Raw genomic sequence first — 22,964 nt, 5'->3', positions numbered from 1 at the left:
GCGTGGCTACGAGACGAGGCGGGGCCCCGTGGAGCTCCGCCCAGTCCCCCGGGGCTTAGAGGGGCGGGGCTTGAGGGGCTACGCACTGGGGAGGGGCTTACGGGCCCAGAGTCCGGGCTAGAGCGAAGGGGCGTGGTCAGGTCGGATGTTGGGAGGCCGTTAAGCAACTGCAGGACTTAAAGGCCAGGATGGACGGGCCCTACCAATCCCGAAGGTGGCCTGGGCCACGAGGGGCGAGTCAGGTGAAAAGGGCCGCTGGGTTCAGCCACCAGACGAAGTTTGGAAGCTCTTTAGGGCCCGAGCCGCGCGGCGTTACGCACGGGGGCGGGGCTTCGCTCCCTCTGGGCGGAAGCCGCGGTGAGGGGCGGAGCCAGCGCGCGCTGCAAGATGGCGGCGTCCGGTACCGCTGGGCCGGCGGGGAACGTGTTCCCGTTCCGGGATGCCCGAGCCACGCCAGACCCGGTGCTGGAGGCCGGCCCGGTGGCACACGGGCCACTGCCGGTGCCCCTGGTGCTGGACAACGGGTCGTTTCAGGTCCGTGCCGGCTGGGCGTGCCCCGGGCCGGACGCAGGCCCGGAGCCGCGCCTCCAGTTCCGTGCAGTGTGCGCTCGCGGGCGTGGCGCGGCGCGGGGCGGGGCGGGGCCGCAGGTGGGCAACGCGCTGGGCAGCTTGGAGCCGCTGCGCTGGATGCTTCGCTCGCCCTTCGACCGCAACGTGCCGGTCAACCTGGAGCTGCAGGAGCTGCTGTTTGACTACTGCTTCCAGCACCTGGGTGTCTCCTCACAGGTGAAGTGGGGGTGGGTGAAGGGGGGCGGGTTGAGCTTGAGGGGGAGGGATGAGGTCGTGTCTCTACTCTCTCGGTCCTCCAAGAAATAATAGTCGCTCCAATGGCGCCCGTTGTTATTTAGCGGATCAGATACTGAGCTCCTAACGTACGTAAGCCCCGCGCTAGGCGCTTGGGTTGCAGCCGTGAACAGAACAACAGTCCTTTTCTCTCGGCGCTTACATTCTGGCATATTGCTCGCTTGTTAATAAATTCATGTATTAACTAATACGTACTGAGCCCTTACTCTGTGTCCAGCATTTTTCTGGTCGTTTGGAATACATTCGTGCATGTAGCACAAAACCTGTGCTTGTGGAACTAGTACGGAAAGACATTCTACTATGAAGGGAAGGACGGTAAGGAGAATTAAGGAGTAGATTCTGTGGCATGATAGAGGAGAGGGTTATATGTTTGTCAATAAGATGGAAAGGGTACAACTTAGGAAAAAGGTGATGTTTGCTCGAGGACTATGTGAATACCCGAGGGAATTGTATTACACAGGGAACAGCTAGTGAAAAGGCCCTGAGGCAGAAGTGTGCCCTAATCCTAATTGCAGGGCAGCCAGAGTAGGGCGGGACAGTAGTAAGTGGAAGATGAAGTCAGAGAGCAAATGACACACCTTCTAGGCTTTTACCCAGTGAAATGAGGAGCCATGACTTATGTTCCAAAAAGGATCACGACAGCCGCTATTTGGAGCATGGACTGGCATGGGTCATAGGGTAGAAAGAGGGAGACCAGTTAGGAGGCTGTTGTTGCAATAACCCAGGTGAGAGGTGATGGTGACTTAGACCAGGTAGCAGGGAAAGGGGGATGCGATAAGAAGCAGTTGGATTCTGGAGGTATTTTGAAGATAGAGCCAGCATGGTTTGCTGATAGTTTGGAAGAGGCTTGACTTAATGACCTTAAATTGACCCTGTTTTCATATTTCCCAAAACAACCTCCAAGGGAGATGAGATGAAATGAATGTTTTACAGTTGCTTCTGATCAGGTTTTTGATTGGAGACCAAAAGCAAATTCAGCCCTTGCTTTAAGGATTTTGGTTTCTTTTATGCTTTAAGAAGAGTATTCTTGTATCACCCATCTGTTTGCTCTTTTTCAAAGTAGGGCTGTGTTGATCATCCCATAGTTCTGACAGAAGCTGTGTGCAACCCACTGTATTCACGACAAATGATGTCTGAGCTCCTTTTTGAGTGCTACGGGATTCCGAAGGTTGCCTATGGAATAGACAGCCTCTTCAGCTTCTACCACAATAAGCCAAAGAACTTCATTTCCAGTGGGCTCATCATTTCATCTGGATACCAGTGTACACATATTTTACCCATCTTAGAAGGGAGGTGAGTTGCACTTACAGCATTTGACCACTCTTTTGAGAAGCATTCAGGAAACATTTTATGGGTGCCTGCTTTAAAGTTTGAGTTGAAAGAGCTGGTGCTGGACCGTGAACTAGCCTCTGGGCTTAGCTCTGACCTATCTCACTTTGTGACTTTGGGTAAGTCACTTCACCTTCCATTCTTTGTGACTTCCTAGAGGGAGTTGAGGTGGATGGTCTCTGATGTCCAAATCCACAATTCTAGAATTTTGTAATTCTAATTTATGCTGAGATAGCTAACACAGTACCTGCAGGTACTAGGGGCTCAATAACAATGTTTGAATAAATTGTTTGAATAAACTTAATTTAGACTGTGTTCTGGAGTCACTTTCTTAATAAGATAGTATTATTTTTATTTAAAGCTTTTTAATCACCATAGTTTAGACATTTTTCAGGTATAGTGCCTGGCACATAGGTATTTATTAAATGTTTTTGAGTTGAATAACAGGTGAGGGTAGTTTTTGTCATGTTTAAAATCTGTTCTCATTTTATAGTTGGGCTTTTGTTGTCTGATGAGAGACTAGGCCAGCATCATGCTCTCCTGAGATCTCTCTTTGAGTAAAGAGGGTGTGTAAGAAAAGAGCCCTGGCTTGGGAGTTGAGTGACTGGTTTGTAGTCCTGCTAAGGATGAGGTTATCTGACCTCTTCACTTAGTTTCCTGACATGTAAAATGGGAAAAACTGATTGTTCAGGGTTACCCTGGAGATGAAATGAGATAGTGTAGATGATGGCACTTTGTAAATTGTAAAACAGTCTGAACTTTTAAGTCAAAACAAATGCTGTGGAATGTATTGAGCCCTATAGTGGGAATTTCTCTTGAAGTTTTTACAAAAATTTATGAAGAAAAAAGCAATTCTTAGACATTACCAAACACTCCTGTACAGAGTTGTCTACATTATGAAAAACAATATGTAGAAATTAAATACGATATTATTTTTTTCTTATGTTGAGACAAAGTTATTTAAACTGAAGGCTAAGAAATGATCAGATTGGAGCATATCCTGTTCTATGCTGACATCTGCTGGGTGAGGTGTAATAGCGCAGCGACATTTCAATATACAGCAACTTCCTGGTGCTCTGCTGCTCTTTCTCATGTTAAGAAAATAAAGTTACTCTGGTTCTCTTCCCCTTCAGTTCATGTGAGAGGGACCTATTCTTAGGAGATTACAGTAAGTTAGTATATGTTTGGTTACTTAATGTGTTTGTGTCAGTAGAAGTGGAGTGTTTAGGGAAGGGATTCTTAAAGTCTGGCCTACACTAGAGTTACCTGGGAAGCTTGTTAAAATGCAGGTTCCCAGACCACCCCAGAGCAAATGAGTCCTGGGAATTGGTGCATTTAACATTTTCGCCAGGTCATTCTAGGATACTTGGTTTCAGGACCACAGTGAGAAATACATGGGAAGTCACATAAGAATCTGACTTCAGAGTACATGTTCTTCCTATCGAACCTGGTTTCCCTTCTGAAACTCTTGCCAGAAGTTAGATAGCACGTCTGGGTGTGGATTAGGAATTCTGCATTGGGTAAGAGGTTAGGTGGACCAAGGGAACTTTAAAGTCTCTTCTAACTGTAAGGTTTTGTGTCCTTCCAGGTGGTCTGTTTCTTCCTCCTCCATTTACATTAAATTGTCCTTTCTCTCCAAAGGTACTCCATATTCTTTTTCATGTTGCCAACAATTAAGTGCTGTTTTCCATTTCTTGGTTATAGGTTAGATGCTAAAAACTGTAAACGCATCAATCTGGGAGGAAGCCAAGCAGCTGGCTACCTGCAGCGTCTCCTGCAGCTGAAGTATCCTGGGCACCTGGCAGCTATTACGCTCAGCCGCATGGAGGAGATCCTGCATGAGCACAGCTACATCGCTGAGGATTATGTGGAAGGTAACGAAGAGATTGTTTGCTTGTAGCTTTTGGATATTGCCTGCCTTTGGGGTGTTAGTTGTTCCTTAAATTGTTCCCAGGATGCCTCGTTTGCTCACTGTTTTTTTTATTCCTTTTTAGCATCCCTTTCCCCTTTTGGTATTTACTTTCATAAACTGTTTAGTTAACTGAGAGGTTACATATGTAGGTTATTTTTAGATTTGTTTTGGCTATTCTAGTTCCTTTGCTTTTCCATATAAATGTTAGGATCAGCTTGTCCATCCATATCTACAAAAAAGTTCTGTTGAGATTTTGATTGAAAGTACATTAAGTCTATAGATAAGATTGGATATAAAACAACATTCTAAATATAAATCCAGATATAATATTAAACCCATTGGGGAGAATTTACATTTTTTATTACGTTGAATCTTCCAATTAAAGAACATAGTATGTCTTTCCATATATCTAGGTCTTTATTGATTTCTTTCATCAGCATTTTGTAGGTTTCAGCATATAGACACTGTCTGTACATGTTTTAGTAGATTTATGCCTAAGTATTTTTGTGTTTTTCTTTCAATTTCCAGTTGCTCATTGCTAGTGTATAGAAGAGCAATTAATATTTCTGTGTTGACCTTGTATCCTGTGGCCTTGCTGAACTTAGTTCTAGTTTTTGTAGATTCCTTGGGAATTTCTGTATGTAGACATGTCATCTGTGAATAGTTTTATTTTTTCCTTTCCAGTTTCTTTTTACCTTTTACTTGTTTTTCTTGCCTTATTTCATTAGTTAGATGTCCAGTACAGTGTTGAATAGGAGTGGTGAGAGTGGGTATCCCTGCCTTGTTCCCAATTCCTTATCCCGTGGTAGTAGGAGAAAGCATTTAGTCTTTTGCTAATTAGCATATGATAGCTCTAGGTTTTTTGTTGTTGTTGTTTTATTATTATTTTTTTAATCCTCACCCAAGAATATGTTTTTTGAGAGAGAGAGAGAGAGAGAGAGAGTGGTTGCCTCCCATACACACCGGGGAATCAAACTGGCAACCTTTTGGTATATGGGACAACTCTCCAACCAACTGAACCACCCAGCTAGGGCAACTCTAGGTTTTTTGCAGATGCCTTTTATCAAGTTGAAGAAGTTTCCTTCTGTTCCTAATTTTGCTGAGCATTTTTATTATGAATGGATTTTGAATTTTGTGAAATGCTTTTTCTACATCAGTTAATATCCTATGGTGTTTCTGCTTTGGGCTGTTCATTATAATGATTGCTTTTCAAATATTGAACTAGCCTTGATTTGGGGGGAAAAACCCCACTTGTTCATATATATGTGTATATACATTCTTATTTATATATTGCTGGATTTGATTTGGTAATTTGTGGGGGTTTTTGAGTTTGTGAGGGATATTGATCTGTAGTTTTTATTGCCTTTGTCTGGTTTTGGCATCAGGGTCATACTGACCTCATCAAATGAGCTGGAAAGTGTTCCTCCTCCTACTTTCTGGAAGAGATTGTATAAATAATTGATATTATTTTCCTTAATGTTTGATAAAAATCTCTAGTGGAACAATTTGGGCCTAGGGATTTCTTGTTCTGAAGGCTTTTAGCTATGAATTAGATTTCTTTAATAGACATAGGATTATTCAGGTAATCTCATTAATTTCTTGTTTTTATTTCCTTCTACTTGCTTTAGGTTTATTTTTCTCTCTTTCTTTAGTTTTTTAAGGTAGAAGCTTAGATAATTATGAGACTATTCTTTTTATGTAAGCAATGAATTTCCCCCAGCACTGCTTTGTCTACATCCCACAGATTGTGATACTATATTTTCATTTTTATGGAGTTCAAATATTTTCTTTTTATTTTATTTTATTTTATTGAATTTATTGGGGTGACCTTGGTTAATAAAATTACATAGGGCTTAGGTGTACAGTTCCATAATACATCAACTGTATATTGCATTGTGTATTTACTACCCCAAGTCAGTCTCCTTCCATCACCATTTATCCCCCCTTTACCCTCTTTTATCTCCCTCTATGCACCTTTCCCTCTGGTAATCACCATATTGTTGTCCATGTCTCTGAGTTGTTGTTTTTTGCTTAAGCCCTTCACCTTTTTCACCCATCCCTGAAACCTCCATCTCCTATGATAGCTGTCAGTCTGTTCCCTGTTTCTGAGTCTGTTTCTATTTTGTTTGTTTATTTTGTTCATTAGATTCCACATATAAGTGAAATCTTGGTACTTTTCTTTCTCTGACTGGCTTATTTCACTTAGCATAATGCTCTCCAGGTCCATACATACTGTCACAAAGGGTAAGATTTCTTTCTTTTTTTATGGTTGAGTAGTATTCCATTATGTAGGTATACCATGGATTTTTTATCCACTCATCTACTGATGGACGCTTGGGCTGCTTCCAAATCTTGGCTATTGTTAAGTAATGCTGCAAAGAGCATAGGGGTGCATATATTCTTTTCAATTAGTGTTTCGGGTTACTTTGGGTAAATTCCCAGAAGTAGAATCACTGGTTATAAGGCAGTTCCATTTTTAATTTTGGGGGGTAACTCCATATTGCTTTCCACAGTAGCTGCACAAATCTGCATTCCAACCAATAGTGCATGAGAGTTCCCTGTTTTCCACACCCTCGCCATCACTTGCTTGTTGATTTGTTGATGGCAGCCATTCTGATAGGTGTGAGGTGATATCTCATTGTGGTTTTAATTTGCATCTCCGATAATTAGTGATGTTGAGCATCTCTTCATGTGTCTCTTGGCCATCTGTGTGTCCTCTTCAGAGAAGTGTCTGTTCAGGTCCTTTGCACATTTTTTAATTGGATGTTTTTTTGGTGTTGAGTTTTATAAGTTTTTATAAATTTTGCATATTAATCCCTTATCAGATGTATCTTTGGCAAATATGTTCTCCCATTCAGTGGGTTGTTTTTTCATTTTGTTGATGGTTTTCCTTTGCTGTGCAAAACTTTTTAGTTTGATGTAGTCCATTTGTTTATTTTTTCCTTTGTTTCTCTTGCCCAAGGCAATATCAGAAAAAAATATTGCTACAAGAAACGAGTTCAGATATTTTCTAATTTCCCTCAAGACTTGGTCTTTGAGCCTTTGATTCTTTAGAAATGTGTTGTTTTATATCCAAATTTTTTTTTCCTGTTACCTTTCTGTGATTTATTTTTAGTTTACTTTCTTTGTCTACTACCAGTTAAACTCGTGAAGCTCTGCTTTGTAGAATATTGCATGTACATGTGAAGGGATAATATGTCCTCCGCTGTTAGAGGTGGAGTATTTGGTGATGTCATTTAGGCTCCGTTGGTTGGTGGTGGTGTTCAGGTCTTCTCTGTCCCTGTTCATTTTCCATCTACTAGTGCTATCGATTATTAAGAGAAGAGTATTGAAGTCTCCAAGTATAATAGTGGATTTTTCTATTTCTCCTTTCAGTTTGGTCCATTTTTGCTTTCAAGTATCTGAAGCTCTTTTGTTAGGTACCTATTTAGGATTCTTATGTCTTCTGGGCAAATTAATGTTTATTATTATATAATGTCCTTTTTTTATCCTTGGCAATTTTCTTTGCTTCGAAGTCTACTTAGGCATTAATATAGTCAGTCATTCCCACTTTCTTTTGATTAGTGCTTGCGTGGTATGTCTTCCCATCCTTTTACTCTTCTTATATCATTATATTCAAAGAGAATTTCTTAATAGTTGGGTCTTTTTAAAATCTCTTCTCTCAGTCTCTATCTTTTAATTGCTATGCTAAGACTATTTTAAATTGACTTACTTATTCATATATTTGGATTTAGATCCACTATTTTATTATTGTTTTCTGTTCCATTTTTCCTATTTCCTTCTGCTGCCTTCTTTTGGGTTATTAGAACATTTAAATTTTCTTTTGGTATGCCATTTATCTGTTGTGTTTTTTTACTATATCTTTCTGTAGTTTTTTCAGTGGTTGCTCTGAAGATTACAGTAAATACACTTTACACAGTCTGCTTAGAATCGCTCTTTTACCACTTCAAGTGGAATGTGGAAATATTAGTATGCCAGAGGCTCCTTTCTCTTTCCCGCTAGTGCTGGAGATGTCTTATGTAAGCATCCACAACATTGGGAACTCATCAGACAGTGTTATGGTTTTTACTTTTAATTGTCAAACATTTTAAACTCAGGAGGAATGTTAGTGTGTTACATTTAACCAGATTTTCATCATTTCCATTGCTGTTCCTTCATTCCTGGTATTTCAGTTTTCCTTCTGGTATCATTTCTGTCTGAACTTTACTTAGCAATTATTTTAGAGGAGGCTTGTTGGCATTATGTCCAGTTTCATAGTTGCATTTTGTTGATTGGGTGGTCAGAGATTGGGTGGTGTGTGCTTTCTTCATTTTACCCAGACCTGGAACCCTTGTATTGTCTTTCTGATTTCTGTGCCAGTGGTGTTGCTGTTTCATAACTCTCAAAGTTATTTCTTTGAAGAATTGCAGAAATGGCGGTGCCCTGACTATTATGAAAACAATGTGCACAAGATGCAGCTGCCATTTTCCAGCAAGCTCTTGGGCAGCACTCTGACCGCTGAGGAGAAGCAGGAAAGGCGGCAGCAGCAGCTGCGGCGGCTGCAGGAGCTCAACGCCCGTCGGCGGGAGGAGAAGCTGCAGCTTGATCAGGAGCGGCTGGACAGGCTGCTGTACGTGCAGGTAACAGCAGATCCTGGATGGGCCCCCGGCCTTGCTCAGCAGGGTGGTCCTAGAAAATGTTCCTCCTGTCTACTTTACCCATAAAATGCGTAAACTAAGTCGCCCTTGGCGTCAAGAAGGAATCTAGGATAATCAGTATAGAGGATGGTATAGCAGCAGGTATTTGTTAATTTATGTTGGCCTCATAATCTCCTTTATTCTGTTTTTTTAACTTTTTAATGTAAGTGTAGCACACACACTGCAAAGTGCACAAATCTGAAGTGTGCAGCTCATGCATTTTCACAGCATGAAATGCACCTTGTCTGCACTCCAGATCCAGCAGTCTCCCTCTTGTCTACTCCTAGTAACCGTCCCACCTCTCCGTACCCAAAAGATAATGTTTCTGATGTCTGTTACCATAGGTTAGTTTTGCCTGATCAGGTGGTGCTGAACCCATGATTGGATGGCAGCCTAGGGACAGCTGGGGAGGAGGACAGCTGTGGAAACTTTGGGGGGGAGGTGTGGTTTTCTGGTGGGGAGGGCTGGGGAGCTCTGGGAGCCCTCCCCTGCTGTATTTCTTCTCTGTATGGTTCTAAGCTACTTCCCTTTCCTTCCTGTTTGTGATTGCACTGATGACTTTGAGGATACATTGTGACTGCTCTGGTTTCAGGAACTTCTAGAGGATGGCCAGATGGATCAGTTCCACAAAGCTCTGATGGAGCTGAACATGGACTCCCCAGAAGAGCTGCAGTCCTACATACACAAGCTCAGTTCAGCTGTGGAGCAGGCTAAGCAGAAAATCCTCCAATCAGAAGTCACCCTCGAGGTGGACGTGGTGGACAGCAAGCCTGAGGTACTGAGTGCCTTGGAGGGAGGGCCTGGGGCTATTTAGAGAGAATAGCCCTTCTTGAGGGTGGAAGGAGTGTCTTGAGAAGGCTCATTTAAAAGGGACTGTTACCAGACTTGGGGGAAAGAGCCAGTGTAGTGAGTGATTTCCACAGGTACACAGATGGGGGCAGTGATAGCACTGATCCATACCAACCAAAGTCCTGACCCGAGTGATTTCACCCTGTAGACCTCTGGCTTCCCAGGGAGGGGGCAGTGTGTGTGGAGAATAGGAAGAGCATTCACACACCAGTCAGGTGCTGCCTTAAACCTGAACCTGCTCCTCTGATGGTTCTTTGGCTGTTGGTCATACATTCCCTTTACCTTTCTTTATTGTTTTATTAAATATATTGTGGTTGATCTTTCACTTATTTCCTTTCCATCTTGATGTTCTCTAAGGACAGGGGTCGTGCTTCATACATAGTGGTTGATTTTTTACAGCAACTCGTGGACATGCTCAGTAAAATGTTTTTGGGTTAATTTAAGATCAGCTTTTTGTTAGTAACTAAAAACTAAGTCTTGAATAAGCTCATTGATCTTTTTGTCCCTCTTCTTTGTTTCCCTGCCAGTGGACTATTAATAAGTGTTGATGTGGCCAAAAGGGCAGGGGGCAGGGCTGAGATAGGGCCCTGGGTTATCCAAACCCGAGCTCTGCGCCCTGTGAGGTGAAGGAGCTGCCTGTAGGTCACACATTGGCCAGTCACTGGTTGGCTCTCCTGTCTAGAACTGGCAGAAAGCCTTAGTAAGTATATTCATTGTTCCCAAATCTGTCATCTCTAGAGTTCTAAGACAGAGGAACTTGTTCATTGCTTTGTGACACTTCTGGGGCAGGATGAACCAGTCCAGCTCGCTGTTTTTAAAACATATTTCTTTAAATCTAAAACCTATACTTAGAAAGAACAGTCCTGTAGAAAAATCCAGTTTGATGCTGAGTATAGTGTGGTGCTTACCAGTGACTTCAGAGCTCTTTGGCTCAGCATGAAGCTGGCTTCAGTGACCATCTCATAGCTGGAGGCTCACTCTCAGTCGCTGCTCTCACCTTGCATTCTCTATCTCTCTCTGATGACTATGGACTGTGCGAGGACAGCCCCTGGTCATGAGCATGCATATTTGATAGAGCAGATCCTGAGTCAGGTGTCCTGGATACAGCTATGGCTTCCTGAGGTCTCAGGTAAAGGGACCTTTCCTACCGTTTTACTTGCGCACAGCATCCCAGATCGGCTTTGGTAGAACCAACATGCCCGTTGCAGCCTGCTTCTCCCAGCCCAGGTCTGAGTTTCAGTTTGAACCTGTGTTTACTGGCATCCAGAACTACGTTCTCTATGTTTTTATTGATCCGTGTTTAGTTTTTATCACACTTAACATGTCACCAGGGTGTCAGCATCCTTACACCAGAGAAGTGCACTGGCAGGTTTAAAAAGAAAACAACTTTGAAGATGTGATTCCTGAGTAGTTGGGGAACTAATTTTTTCTCTTCTTTGTCATTTTCTGCATTTGTTACATGCCAGGATTCAGCCACTCCTTCATTCATTTGTCAGATACTTGTTAGGTCCCGACTTTGTTCTGTGCTCGGGAACATATTCAAATCTCTCTGGGCTTAGGGGATTTGAAATGTCAGACTTCAAAAGATTTCTCTATATACAACAAATTTGTTTAATTGATCTGAATTCAGGGCTTTAATGGTTGGTGAGCATTTATTAAGTCCATTACAGTACTCTTCCTGGGATAAATTTGCCCATGACTCTGGGTGGTCAATTCTGCCTTTCAGAAATTATTTATAGTGTTTTCTAACTACTCATTTAGAATGGAGAGAATGGATGTATGTGGACCAAGTTCATATTGAAATGCTATCCAAGTAGCAATGGCTGAATTGGATTAATACAGCTGAATTTTTTAAATTAGTGCTTTATAAAATCCACTTTTTCCTACAGACCAATCCATTCTGGCCCTTGCTATTCTGCAGCTGCTCCGAGGAGGAGGGTGTGAAGGAGCAGGCTCTGTTAGCATTCCCGTGAGGAATTTAAACTGGGGGTGTGCCCACTTTCACAGCTTTAGAGCACCATCATTGGGAAGCATGGTAGTTCCAGGAGAGAAAGTTCCTGTCCCAACAGCCAAGAGCAGAGCTGGCCTCTGCTTGTTCTTGTGCTGATCCAGGCAGCCATGCTGCATCCTTCCTGCTGTGCTTTGGCAAAGTACCATTCCATTCACTTCCAAAAGAACAGCCATGCTTGTGTTTCTGAACACGGCACAGTACATGTGGAGACCCTGATAAGCCCCAGACAGAGTGAAGCCAGCACTGGTAGAGAAATCTGTTCTCTTTTAGTTGCCCGTTTTCTGTGTTGGAATTATTAGCTTTGTTCCTCTCTGTGAATCATGTGCATTGGGATAAGTAAAATATCTTTTTACAATTTTTAGAGAAGCTAAGAAGTTACTTTTAATCCTCACCTGAGGATATTTTTTCCATTGCTTTTCAGAGAGAGTGGATGGAGGGGGAGAGAGAGAGAAACATCGATGTGAGAGAGACACATTAATTGATTGCCTCCTGCATGAGCCCCAAGCGAGGCTGGGGATCAAGCCTGCAACTGGGGTACGTGCCCTTGTCTGGAATTGAACCAGAGACCCTTCTGTCCATGGGCCGAGGCTCTAACCACTGAGCAAAACTGGCTAGGGCTGAAGTTATCTTATTTTTAAGGTGACGTGCTTTTGAATATAGCCTGATGAAGCTGGGTGATGATATTTTTGCTGTAGCTGAAGAAACATTTTGAGACCCAAACATTTGATAGTCTCTATTCCAGGGAAATGGGAGGGTGTATCCCAGGTGTCCACCACTCAGAGCTAGATGTGGTATGCCAGGGACTGGGGGTGTAGAGGTGCTTAAGATGCAGTTTCTGCCCTTGGTACCTCAAAAAAAAAATGGGGCTGTAGAACCCTACTTAGCAGACTGTAATAAAGTTTGTCAGGTGTGGTAGGTGTGTGTGGGAATGAATACAGATGGAGTTCTAAGAAAAGACTGGGATATTTAAGCTGGGCCCCGAAAGATTATTTGATTTCCATAAGCAGCCAATGAGGAGGGAAGGACATTTTCAAAGGAAAGAACCACATGGGCAGTGAGCATGGCACGTGTGGCATGTGGAGTGTGGGAGATGAAGTGAGGAGGGGAGGCAGGGCCAGGCTATGAAGGTGTTGATCAATCAGCCTGGATATTATTCTCATACAGACAAAGCTTTCAAGTATGTTGTGCAAGGAAGTCATCTGATGAGATTTTATTTTAGGAAAGTAACTGGTGGAGTTAGAGGACGGGTTTAGGGAGAGGCAGGCTGGAGGTGGGAAAAGATGAAAATGTGTTGGAATTGACCTGATTTGTCTTGGGGGGTGGAGGGTGGAGGAGACACTTAAATGTAGGATCTAAGGATCTTGGTGCGGTTAGGGGCAGAGGTGACAGGAGTGGCAGTAACTGATGATAACGCAACACATGATGTGCCAGACCCAGTGCTGAACACTTCTGCAGCTGTCATCTTGATTAACTCTCATTTTTCAGTGAGTACTGTCATCACCCCCATTGTACGGATGAGGAAAGTGAGACCTAGGGGAGTGAAGAAATCGCCCAAGGTCGCACAGCTAGAGGTAGTGCAGCTGAGGTTCAGGCACAGTCATCGACTCAGGCTCACTCTGGTCACACTGTGGCTGCACTGAAGGGAGAGGTTGGAACATAGTGCCTTCAACCAGGCTTAGGAAGAGAGTGAGCTGGGTTTTGAGTATTGTATTTTTAAAGTTTGTGTGGGACGTCATGATTTATAGAATTTCAACGTAAGTCAGAGCAAAGACTTTGGAGCTAAATAGTTCTGTTTTAGACCAGGTTCCCACCACTTACTAGTGTAATGTGGTCTTAGGCGAGTTTTTGGACTCCTGAGCCTCAGTTTCTCATCCATAAAGTATAGGCATATCTGCAGTGAGGATGATGCAGGAAGCAGGCGTCCCTGCTCCTGACTCGGATTCAGTGTTGGCAGAGATGCTCTCACCTCCTGCTCCAAGAGCAAGGTCCTCAGGGTCTTGCCTCCTAGTCCAGCTTTTCCTCCTTCATTACCTATTTCTAAGCCAGTCCCCTCTCATCCTGTTCTCTAGTCTCAGATGAAGTATTCCCTGTCCTTTCCAAGGTTTACCCGCCCCTTAAATATGGTAGAATCTATACTGGTCAGGATTTATAATACATTGTCACCCATCTAGCAGCCACATATGCCATGTGACTTCTGGGGTGTATGTGTGGAAGGGCATTGCTTTACTTAAGAGTGAGTTCAAATGCTAGTTTATATCGTAGTGCATATGGATAGGTTCTAGAGAAGTATACTTGTGTTCTGAATTATGTCAGTAATACTTCATAGGTTGTGAGAGTAGGAAGGGACTCAGAGGACACATGCTCAACACAGGGACCTCTCTCAGGCATACTCTGCTGATGGTATTGAGTCTGCTCTAACCCTCCTAAGATACCATCTCATAAGACAGTGCTTTGTACAAGCTGTCATTGTTAGAGCCTTCCTCTGTGGAATGCAACAGAATATTTCTTCCTGTAACTTCTCCCTTTTGAGTACAGACGGTGAAACTCATCTGCCTTTCACTTGGTAGCACTGCAGGTGGCTAAAGATGTCACCCAGAACCGCCCCCACCCCCACCTGGCTTCTTTGTCCAGGTCACAATTAAAATGAGCTCTTAGTCTTCCAGTGGGAATGGTATTGGTGTGTCAGGCCCCACCAGGTTCATTGTTGAAGAGGAGGAAAGCCTGTTCTACAGGACTCCACAGAGAGGAAGCATCCACCACCCTAGGTGCTTCCAGTCACATCACCAGCCAGTGGACCTGCTGTTCAGGGACTAACTGTTAAGCCCATTAGTATTGGCTTGTATATCTATTAAATACAAAGAGATTCATTTCATTTTGCTGGTAGTCTAAGCCTCTTTGTAAGACACCAGCTATCACACCCTTTCCCCCAGTTCTGTGTGGTGGTGTGACTGCCACAGGCAGTGAGGCTCCCATTGTGGCCCGGGCGTGGGTGGGCCCCAGCCGGAGGCTTCCGAGGGAAGGTGGGAGTTGAGGCTTGTATATGTAGGAAAGGCGGGACAGGAGCAAGGCTCATTCCTGGCTTTTCAGCCTTTCAATCCTTGTGTTCATGCATGTTCTTCTTTAATAGTTTAGAAAATTTTTCATAGCTTCTGTGAACTTTTAGGCCAGGCCAGTGGAGGATTCCAGTTCTTTTTCCTGATAGTGAACTAACAGAACTAGGCTTGCTGAAGTTACAGGGCCTGCTCTGCTTCGTTCACCCTGTTCTTAGACTCCTGAGCTGGAGCCGTTGGAGCCATCTCTGGAGGACGTGGAGAGCATCAATGACTTCGAACCCTTGTTTTCAGAGGAAACGCCTGAAGTGGAGAAGCCCGTCGCCGCTGTCCAGGTTGGGTCCCTGCAGCCTCGACCGTGCTCATGCTTTGAGGCTATGGCATAAATGACCAGGCTAGTCTAGTCTGCTTCTTTAGGGATATTAAAAAAAAAATTAAAAAATCCCAGTTGTATTTTCTAGAAAGGGGGGTATTGACCCTTAAAACATCCAAAGCCAGGGTTTTTCCCCCAGTCATCAATTAGGGTTCCAGTGCCAAGATCTATGAATCTGTGAGTAAGAGTCCATCTGATGGAAACATTTGGGCAAGTAATCGGAGACTTTAGACCTGAGGACTAGCTTTAGCGGTTTAATTCGAAATTAAGCCTACATCATGATGCTTAATCCTCATTTGGGTCATTTATGTTATTACGATGGCAACCAGAGAGACTGATCTGGTCTGAGAGACACCTGGGAGAAAGCTTTCTCTGCTGTGCAGGGACCAGAGTGCTGAGCCATGCCCTGGGTAGGAGACCTGGTCTTCTGGTCTTTCTGTTGCCGCTCTTCATGAAGTCCCTTCCCTGCTACTCAGGGACCATTTCAAGATGCAAATTTGTAGGTGGAAAAGGGTAGAAAATTGAATGATCAGATCAAGAGAGTTGGGGAGGAGTTACTCTGGCATGACAAAGGGCAGAGCTGTATTGGAATGAACTGCAGTTTGAGGAGATGAGATGGGGATGCTTGTCAGATGGCCTAAAAATACCTTCTAAACCTTGGGTTTTTAAAGCCCGTGTTTAACTTGGCAGCATATCATCAGCTGTTTGTTGGGACAGAAAGAATTCGAGCTCCAGAAATTATCTTCCAGCCGTCGCTCCTGGGCGAAGAGCAGGCCGGGATAGCAGAAACCCTTCAGTATGTCCTGGACAGGTGAGACTGAAACTGCATTTCCTTTTTCCCTGAACCACGTCCTTGGCTTTGAATGGTAGATTTGATGGTTAGGCATTGGAAATCTCTCCTGCTTTCTTCTCCTCATTGACTTGCTATGCTCAGGTAGTATTTGTTATCTCTCACCAGGCCTGGCATGTAGCTGGGGCTCTGTCATTCTTTTCTGAACACACAAATGCTCAGAAAAGAATTTACTTGGTTTAAGGAGCTTTAGGAATTTCTTTTAAGGTTGAGCGATGTGATAATGTATGTGCATTGGCTGTCGAATATACCTTCACATTACTGAAGACTAGTGATTGTAAATCACCCCCAAAATGGGCAGACCTGACTAGTTTTTCCCCCCCTTGTAGACATTTATTTAGGAATTTGCATTTCTTTAAGAGCTTGCTTTCCCCCCTCCCACTTATGCAGGTATTTCCCTGCAATGTGATTTTCATAATTCAGGTTGGACAAGTAAGGAATATGACTTGTAGTTCTGGCTGCTGTTGGTTAAACAGGATGGAAGCTTACACCCAGCCAGGAAGAAAAGCTGTTACAGCTGCCTTGAGTGACTGTCAGCTTTGTCTAACAATGGGTGGGAACATTGTCAAACATGTATAAGATAAAAATTACTTAAAAAAAAAATAGGTAGAGAGATGGGAGGCAGGACTTCTTGGGGTGATGGGGGTGTTCTGTATCTGGAGTGTGGTGGTGATTGCTGGGTATATGAATTTTCCAGACTTCATCAAAATGTGTGTAAATCAAACCTCAATAAAATCAGTTCTTAAAAATATGTGAGAAAGGCACAAAACTTCTAGTCATGCTAAGGAAATGAATTGACCACTCAAAGTAAGGTTTTGACTAGATATTTGGCATTCTGTGAAGATGCAAATGAAAGCTGGAAGTTTTTAAAAACTTTCTTGTGCTGTTGTTTTCTCTTTTGTACTGAGAGCTTACGTTCCATGTCTACATTCTCTTCTGATACTCAAGTTGGAGGGGCTGTCCCAGAGGAATCGTGTCTCTCCTAGGTACCCAAAGGCTGTCCAGGAGGTGCTGGTTCAGAACGTCTTCCTCACGGGCGGGAACATGATGTATCCTGGGCTGAAAGTTAGAATTGAGAAGGAACTGTTGGCCATGAGACCCTTTCAGTCATCTTTTCAGGTACTGATTGATCCTCTACCAGCTGTTTTGAAAATAGCGTTATTTGTTTTCTGATTGCAGAAGTAATAAGTAAAGCATAAATTACTTTATAATTTCACCATCCAGAGATACCCACTGTTAACATTTTCGTGGCTTTCCTTTTGGTTTTTATGTTTAATTTTTAAAGCTGAATGAGAACCATGTTTCATATATTTCTTTTTCAATTGAGAAAGGAAGATGTGTGTATAACAAAATGCAGTGGATATAAAAGAATGTACATGGAAAATATGTCTTTCTCCCACCTCACTCAGGTAATAAGCAGTGGAAACTGGGCATTGGCAGCAGCATCCTGTCTGCTCTCATTTCTCCTGAGGCTCATTTGCCACCATGGCCAGAGCTGCCTCATATCAGCCTCTGCTTCCCTCTGCTCCTCTCTGCTTGCAGAGAGGCGATCGGGGCCAGGAAGGCCTTTCCTCCAGGTTGAGTGCCTGCGCTGCTTCCCTCTCTCTCTGACAGCTTGTGGTCTACATCACTGGAGCAGGAGGAGGGGCAACTGGTCTCTCTCTGACCCAGAGTGGCAGGTCTTGTGTTCATAAGTTAGCTGACAGCTGCTTGTTCTGTGAGGTTAAGTCTGCAGGGGCTTGCATGCCTGTGTCTCTTGGAGAGTCAGGGCATTTGAGCTCAGCTTTGTTTGGAGGGTGCAGAGATAGAATTCATTTGGGCCCTCCTGTGTGTGTAGTTCTGGGGATAAAAGGTAGGGGCCTGTAGCTGGGCCTGCTGAACATTCTCTCCTTGAATCCTTACGGGAGACAGCCTTCTGGTGAACATTCTCTGTTTCAGGTTCAGCTTGCCTCTAACCCCGTGCTGGACTCCTGGTATGGTGCTCGTGACTGGGCCTTGGACCACCTAGATGACGATGCTGTCTGGATCACCAGGAAGGAATATGAGGAGAAGGGAGGAGAGTACCTCAAGGAGCACTGTGCTTCCAACGTCTATGTCCCCATCCACCTGCCGAAGCAAGCTTCCCGCTCCTCAGAAGCCCAGGCGTCAGGCAAAGGCTTGGGGGCCAGTGGAGGTGGAGCTGGTGAGCAGGCATAACAGAGGCACCTCTCTCGGACCTTGGGCCACATCGGCCAGTATGACAGGACAGTGACTGCTAGATGTGTGTGGCCTAAGTCTGCTGGTAACATTGGGCTGCAGGATGGATTTATCCTGGGGAGACAGTTAAGGGACACTGGGAGTTACCCTTTAAACTCACCCTTTATATGGGGCTTCTGCATTGAAGAGAGTTCAGTGACCTGGTGTCATTTTGAACCAAGATGAGCCATGGCATCAGCTTCCTGCAGCAGTACATGAAGACAGTGTGGAGGACAGGAACTTCTTGCTGCATTTTAAAAATTGTTTAAAACTTATATTGTCAATGTAGATACATTTCTATATTTGTTCAGAAGTTGTGTGGATGCCCAGCAGGTGGAGGTCTCTCACATACATAGCAAGGTAGTGTTTCTATAATAAGAGCAGCCCCACGAAGACTTAGGAGCTGCGAGCATTTCCCTCTTCCTGTTACTTCCTCTTACAAACGAGGGAAAGGGGCCCAAAGAGGGTCATCAGGCCGTGTAGTGTTGGTCTGTCAGGGGCCTGTTTGGTGCCCACTTCAGATTTTCTTTGCTGGAAACCTTTCCATCGTATGAGACCTTCGTACAAATTTTTTATTTATGTGCCTGTGTGTTTGGCTGCTTGATGTTTTCTGGCCTCTCTGAAGAGAGAAGTGGACTGGAGCCAGGTGCTTCTGTAGCCTGTTCAGTTTTGCCACAACCTCATTCCCTGCACCTTTGCAGCACTATCTTTTTTTAAAAAATTTATTGTTGAAATTATTACAGATGACCCCTTTCCCCCCTGTTGATCCCCTGCACCACCCCCCAGGCCTTCACCACACTGTTGTCTATGGGTTATGCATGGAATTGCAGCTTCTTCTTAAGTGGGCAGATGATCCCTGCCTTTTACAGAGATTGATTGATAAGAATTTTAACTCTCAAACACCCAATAATTGAGCCCAGAAGGCCCCTGAGATGCTAGTCCAGTCTCAGGATCCATACATTTCAATCCCATGGAGCCTGTAGCTCTGATGCCTCTGATGAGGCCACCTCAGAACCTGTTCACTCAGACAGTTTACCAAGGGCGAGCACCTGCATCTCCACTCTCGGGCTTAGAAACGAGACCAGGAGGGGACAGTGGTGATAGTGGAGAAGGTAGAAGGCTCAGGCTGACCCAAGATCTCCCACAGCATTGCCAGTGCGCCACTGGCCGCCCATGCTCAGGCCCAGGGCTGATTAGATGGTGAGAAGCGTGAGCTACTGGGAGGGTAGATGCGAAGGAGGCAGGAGCAGCCTCCGTGTGAGACTTTCATACATTTCCAGGAAGGGCAGCCGTGTGAACTGCTCTTAGGCCTGGAGTCTTTTTCCCATAGTCAGCAGTTTAAACAGCCTGAACAGCAGTGATGAGGTCAAAGAGGCCATGGAGGTCAAGCCCGGATGGGGAAGGACCTGGGCGGGCAGGTAAGCCGGGATACATCCTAGTGAAACAAGTGTTAAGTTTGCTTTACTCAGGGTTCATAGACTCAGGGAACTGAGGAGGAGGTTTGGGCAGCTCTGAGTGTTAGTGACCACCTAGGGTGACCAGGGCCTCTCTGGCTAAGATGTGGTAGGGGTGTCCCCCCTGCTGCCCACTTGTGCTGCCTCTGCCCCCTGCTGCCACCTCTGGAAATAAACGGTTTTGCCAAAGGAGCAAACATGGTAAAAAGGCATGAAAGTAGAAGTTAAAAGTGAAATCACTTAAAATATGGGCAGAAAAAGCTAACCCAAGAAATGGAGAAAGCAAGTTCATAGAAATAAGAGTATGCAAAGATTACTTTATACCTACATAAGGGATTAAGCAAATAAGATGAAGTCTGTCATTACAGAACTTTGTGATTAAATCATTACAAGAAAATCAGAAAATGACAGGACAGGATTAAAAGAGGTAGGCAGAGGCCCAGCCGGTGTTGCTCAGTGGTTGAGTGTCGAACCGTACACCAAGAGGTCACTGGTTCGATTCCTGATCAGGGCACTTGCCTGGGTTGCAGGCTAGATCCCCCGTAGGGGGCTGTGCAGCTGATTGATGTTTCTCTCTCATCAATGTTTTATCTCCCTCCCTCTCGCTCTAAAATCAATAAAGATATGTTTAAAAAAGAGGTAGGCAGAGAGACTGGCTATTTGCTACATACATTTTCCTTTCCTCCTGGGCACACAGCTGCACTATACTTCCCAGCCTCCCTTGCAGTTGTACACGTGGCCGTTTGAGTTCTGGCTGGTGAATATGGGCAGAGGAGATGTGCACCATGTCTAGGGCTGGCTTCCCTCAACCTCCCCATAAGAGCACCTCTCTCCTTTTTTCCCAACCCCTGGCTGAATGGAGAGCAGCCTGAGGCCAAGGAGGAGCGTGGAGCCAAGTCCTTAACTGACTGCAGATTCTTCACTGAGCCAGAAGTCAATTCTTACTGTGTTAAGCCACTGAGAACTTTAGCCTTTAGGGCAATCCCTAAATCCAGTGACTGGTGTCCTTATGAAAGAAAGAGAGATTTGACACGCAGGGAAGAGGGTTGTGTGAAGGCAGAGGTTGGCGTGATGCAGCTAAAAGCCAAGGAGCGCCAGGAGCCACTGGCAGCCAGAAGGGGCAAAGGGAGCCTCCCCTAGAGCCTTCATAGGGAGATGGCCCTGATGACGCCTTGACTTGGCATCCGGAATTATGAGAAACATGTCGCTTCAGGTACCAAGTTTATGGTAGTTTGTTGTGTCTGCCCTAGGAAACTAACGTGGGGCCAGGTTAGTCCAGGAAGGAATAGGAGTGGGTGGGAAACTGTTAAACCATAAAGAAGCAAATAACTTGCCAATAAATTGGAGGAGTCCTGGCAGTATAAGTGTCTGGATAGCAACAAAGGTTCACCCCCAGGTAGGCTGGCTCTGGCAGTGAAGGAGGAGAGAGAAGGGGCTTGGAGCATGCACAGGACCAGAGCTGAGGGTTTTGGCGAGGCACCCCTTCTGGGGGAGGGAGGCAGCTCAGAAGCCAGAGCTGGTGGAAGCACGGAAGGGGCTGGCTGTAGACTTAACTCACGCGACAGAATCAGACGAAGCCTGCCTACAAAGGTGCTGGCTATTAACGAATCACTAGCACCAGGGCGGGGAGTCCTTGAGAAACAGAAAAGCACCCAAACCCTCTTCCCCGCTCCGCTCCTTATGTGTGTCCCGCTAATAGCCCGTTAGGTAGGCCTAGCGCGCTCAGACAGCCTCAGAAGGTGAACCCGCAGCATTGTTACGGGGTACGCAGGAAGAGGCCCCAGCCAGAAACCCAAGTTCAAACTTCGTAGCAGGTAAAACATACTTAAAGAAACAACAAGCCGTTATAGGTAGAAGAAAGATGTAACAGCAGTCCAACGTGAATTAAAAACAGCTCCACAAGAGTGGGTGTGGGGCAGAAGGGGTCAAAGGGGAGAAAAGGGGACATCTGTAGTATTTTCAACAATAAAGATAAATTAAAAAAAAAAAAACTCGACAAGCAAATTCAGTGAGATACCAGAGAGCAAATGAAAAGCTTTGAGTGATGACCAAGCAACAGGTAGGAGGGAAACGAGAACTGGTGGGACTCAAGGAAGAAATCAAGTAAGAAAATTCTCTCAGAAACCTAAGTTCAGGATACACAAGGGGGAAGATATTCAACGGAAAAGAAAAGAGAAGGAAAATAAGAGAAAGTGACAAGCAGGAAGCAAAGGAAATCTAAGTTGAATGTTGAAGAAAATCCAACGACGTTGAATTTTGTATTGGACGGGAATCGAGGACAATGGAACACAATTAACACTGAGCATGCGATTCGCCGCAACGCCCCTCTCCCTGGGGAGAAACACCTGCAGCCCAGTACTGCAGGCGCCGTGGACGGGCCAGGAACGTGGCTCGGAAGTGTCAGCTCCTAAGAAAGGTCCTACTAAAGTGCTGTCAGCTCCGAGGAAGGTCTGAGTAAAACAAGAAATCCTCCGGGCCCGAAGCAAAAAGACATAGTGGCTCACACAATAAAGAGAAATCATGTCACCGGACTTCCTAACAGCAATATATAATACAGAAAGAGAAAAGATTAATTAGAAAACAAAAGTGGGACGTGTTGGAGGCCATGGAGAGGCCCTGACCACTGGGTGACCCTGGAGCCGGGCCTGTTGGTTCCTGTAGCCAGAGCTGTTCCAAGGTGTCAGCCTTGAGAGAGTTGAGTGTTGCTGAGACCATCTCTCTCTACTGTATACGTGGCCAAGCCTTGTTAAATTATATAAAGATGCCAGCAGTTGGTTGCGGAGGTCTGCCCATCTTGTGGCCACCCTGAGACGAGCCTTGAATGTGAGGTCCCTTGCATATCACACCTGCCACCTGCCCCTTCAGTCTCTTCTTGCTCTCTGTGTTCAGGAGCCAGTTTCAAATTTCTTCCTAGGGAGCTCCCAAGGTTGCAACCCAACAGCAGATAAGCTTGTCATTTTTATAAGAAACCAACACAATTTAAGAACTACTAGAAAGAGACCAACAAAAATTTAAAACTGCTAGAAAGAGCACAAATACACAAAATGATGAAATAATTGTCAAAACGAATAAAATCATTACTTTCATAACTGCAAATATATTTGAAAACCTAGATGAAATACTAAATTTTTTAGGAAAATGTAATATACCCAAACTAATCCTAGTAGACATAAAATTCAAACAGACCCATAGATGAACTTAGAGTTGTCACAGCTTCCCAACTCAGAAAAAGCTTCAGATCCAGTTAAGTTCACAGAATTCTATTAGCCTTTGAAGACTAGATGCTTCCAGTGTTCTTTAACTTTTTCTGAGCATAGAAAACAGAAATCACTTAAATTATTTTTATATAGCAAATATTCCA

The 22,964-nt window shown here is 44.5% G+C and overlaps 1 protein-coding gene across 1 annotated transcript; it reads left to right on the top strand.

Moving 5' to 3' along the window:
• The first annotated feature begins 356 nt into the window (after window positions 1-356).
• Window positions 357-21,756, top strand: ACTR5 (actin related protein 5). The gene is made up of 9 exons (XM_081149831.1): window positions 357-786; window positions 1,928-2,157; window positions 3,898-4,067; window positions 8,507-8,724; window positions 9,374-9,556; window positions 14,910-15,026; window positions 15,736-15,875; window positions 16,901-17,033; window positions 17,853-21,756. The coding sequence occupies exons 1-9, from the start codon at window positions 388-390 to the stop codon at window positions 18,108-18,110; spliced, it is 1,848 nt and encodes a 615-aa protein (XP_081005957.1). The 5' UTR covers window positions 357-387; the 3' UTR covers window positions 18,111-21,756.
• The last annotated feature ends 1,208 nt before the right edge of the window (window positions 21,757-22,964 follow it).

This window comes from Miniopterus schreibersii, assembly GCF_964146895.1.
Source record: "Miniopterus schreibersii genome assembly, chromosome: 10".
NCBI lineage: Eukaryota > Metazoa > Chordata > Mammalia > Chiroptera > Miniopteridae > Miniopterus > Miniopterus schreibersii.
The sequence above is the reverse complement of the archived record's forward strand: the minus strand, read 5'-3'. Positions and strand labels throughout refer to the sequence as shown.

What these genes read in the sequence shown, in the direction of transcription:
- ACTR5 (XM_081149831.1), top strand. Translation starts at nt 388, where the DNA reads ATGGCGGCGTCCGGTACCGCTGGGCCGGCGGGGAACGTGTTCCCGTTC. An exon ending in ACCTGGGTGTCTCCTCACAG is followed by an intron (nt 787 to 1,927) that starts GTGAAGTGGGGG and finishes TTTTCAAAGTAG; the next exon opens with GGCTGTGTTGATCATCCCAT. An exon ending in AGCCCGTCGCCGCTGTCCAG is followed by an intron (nt 15,027 to 15,735) that starts GTTGGGTCCCTG and finishes GGGTTTTTAAAG; the next exon opens with CCCGTGTTTAACTTGGCAGC.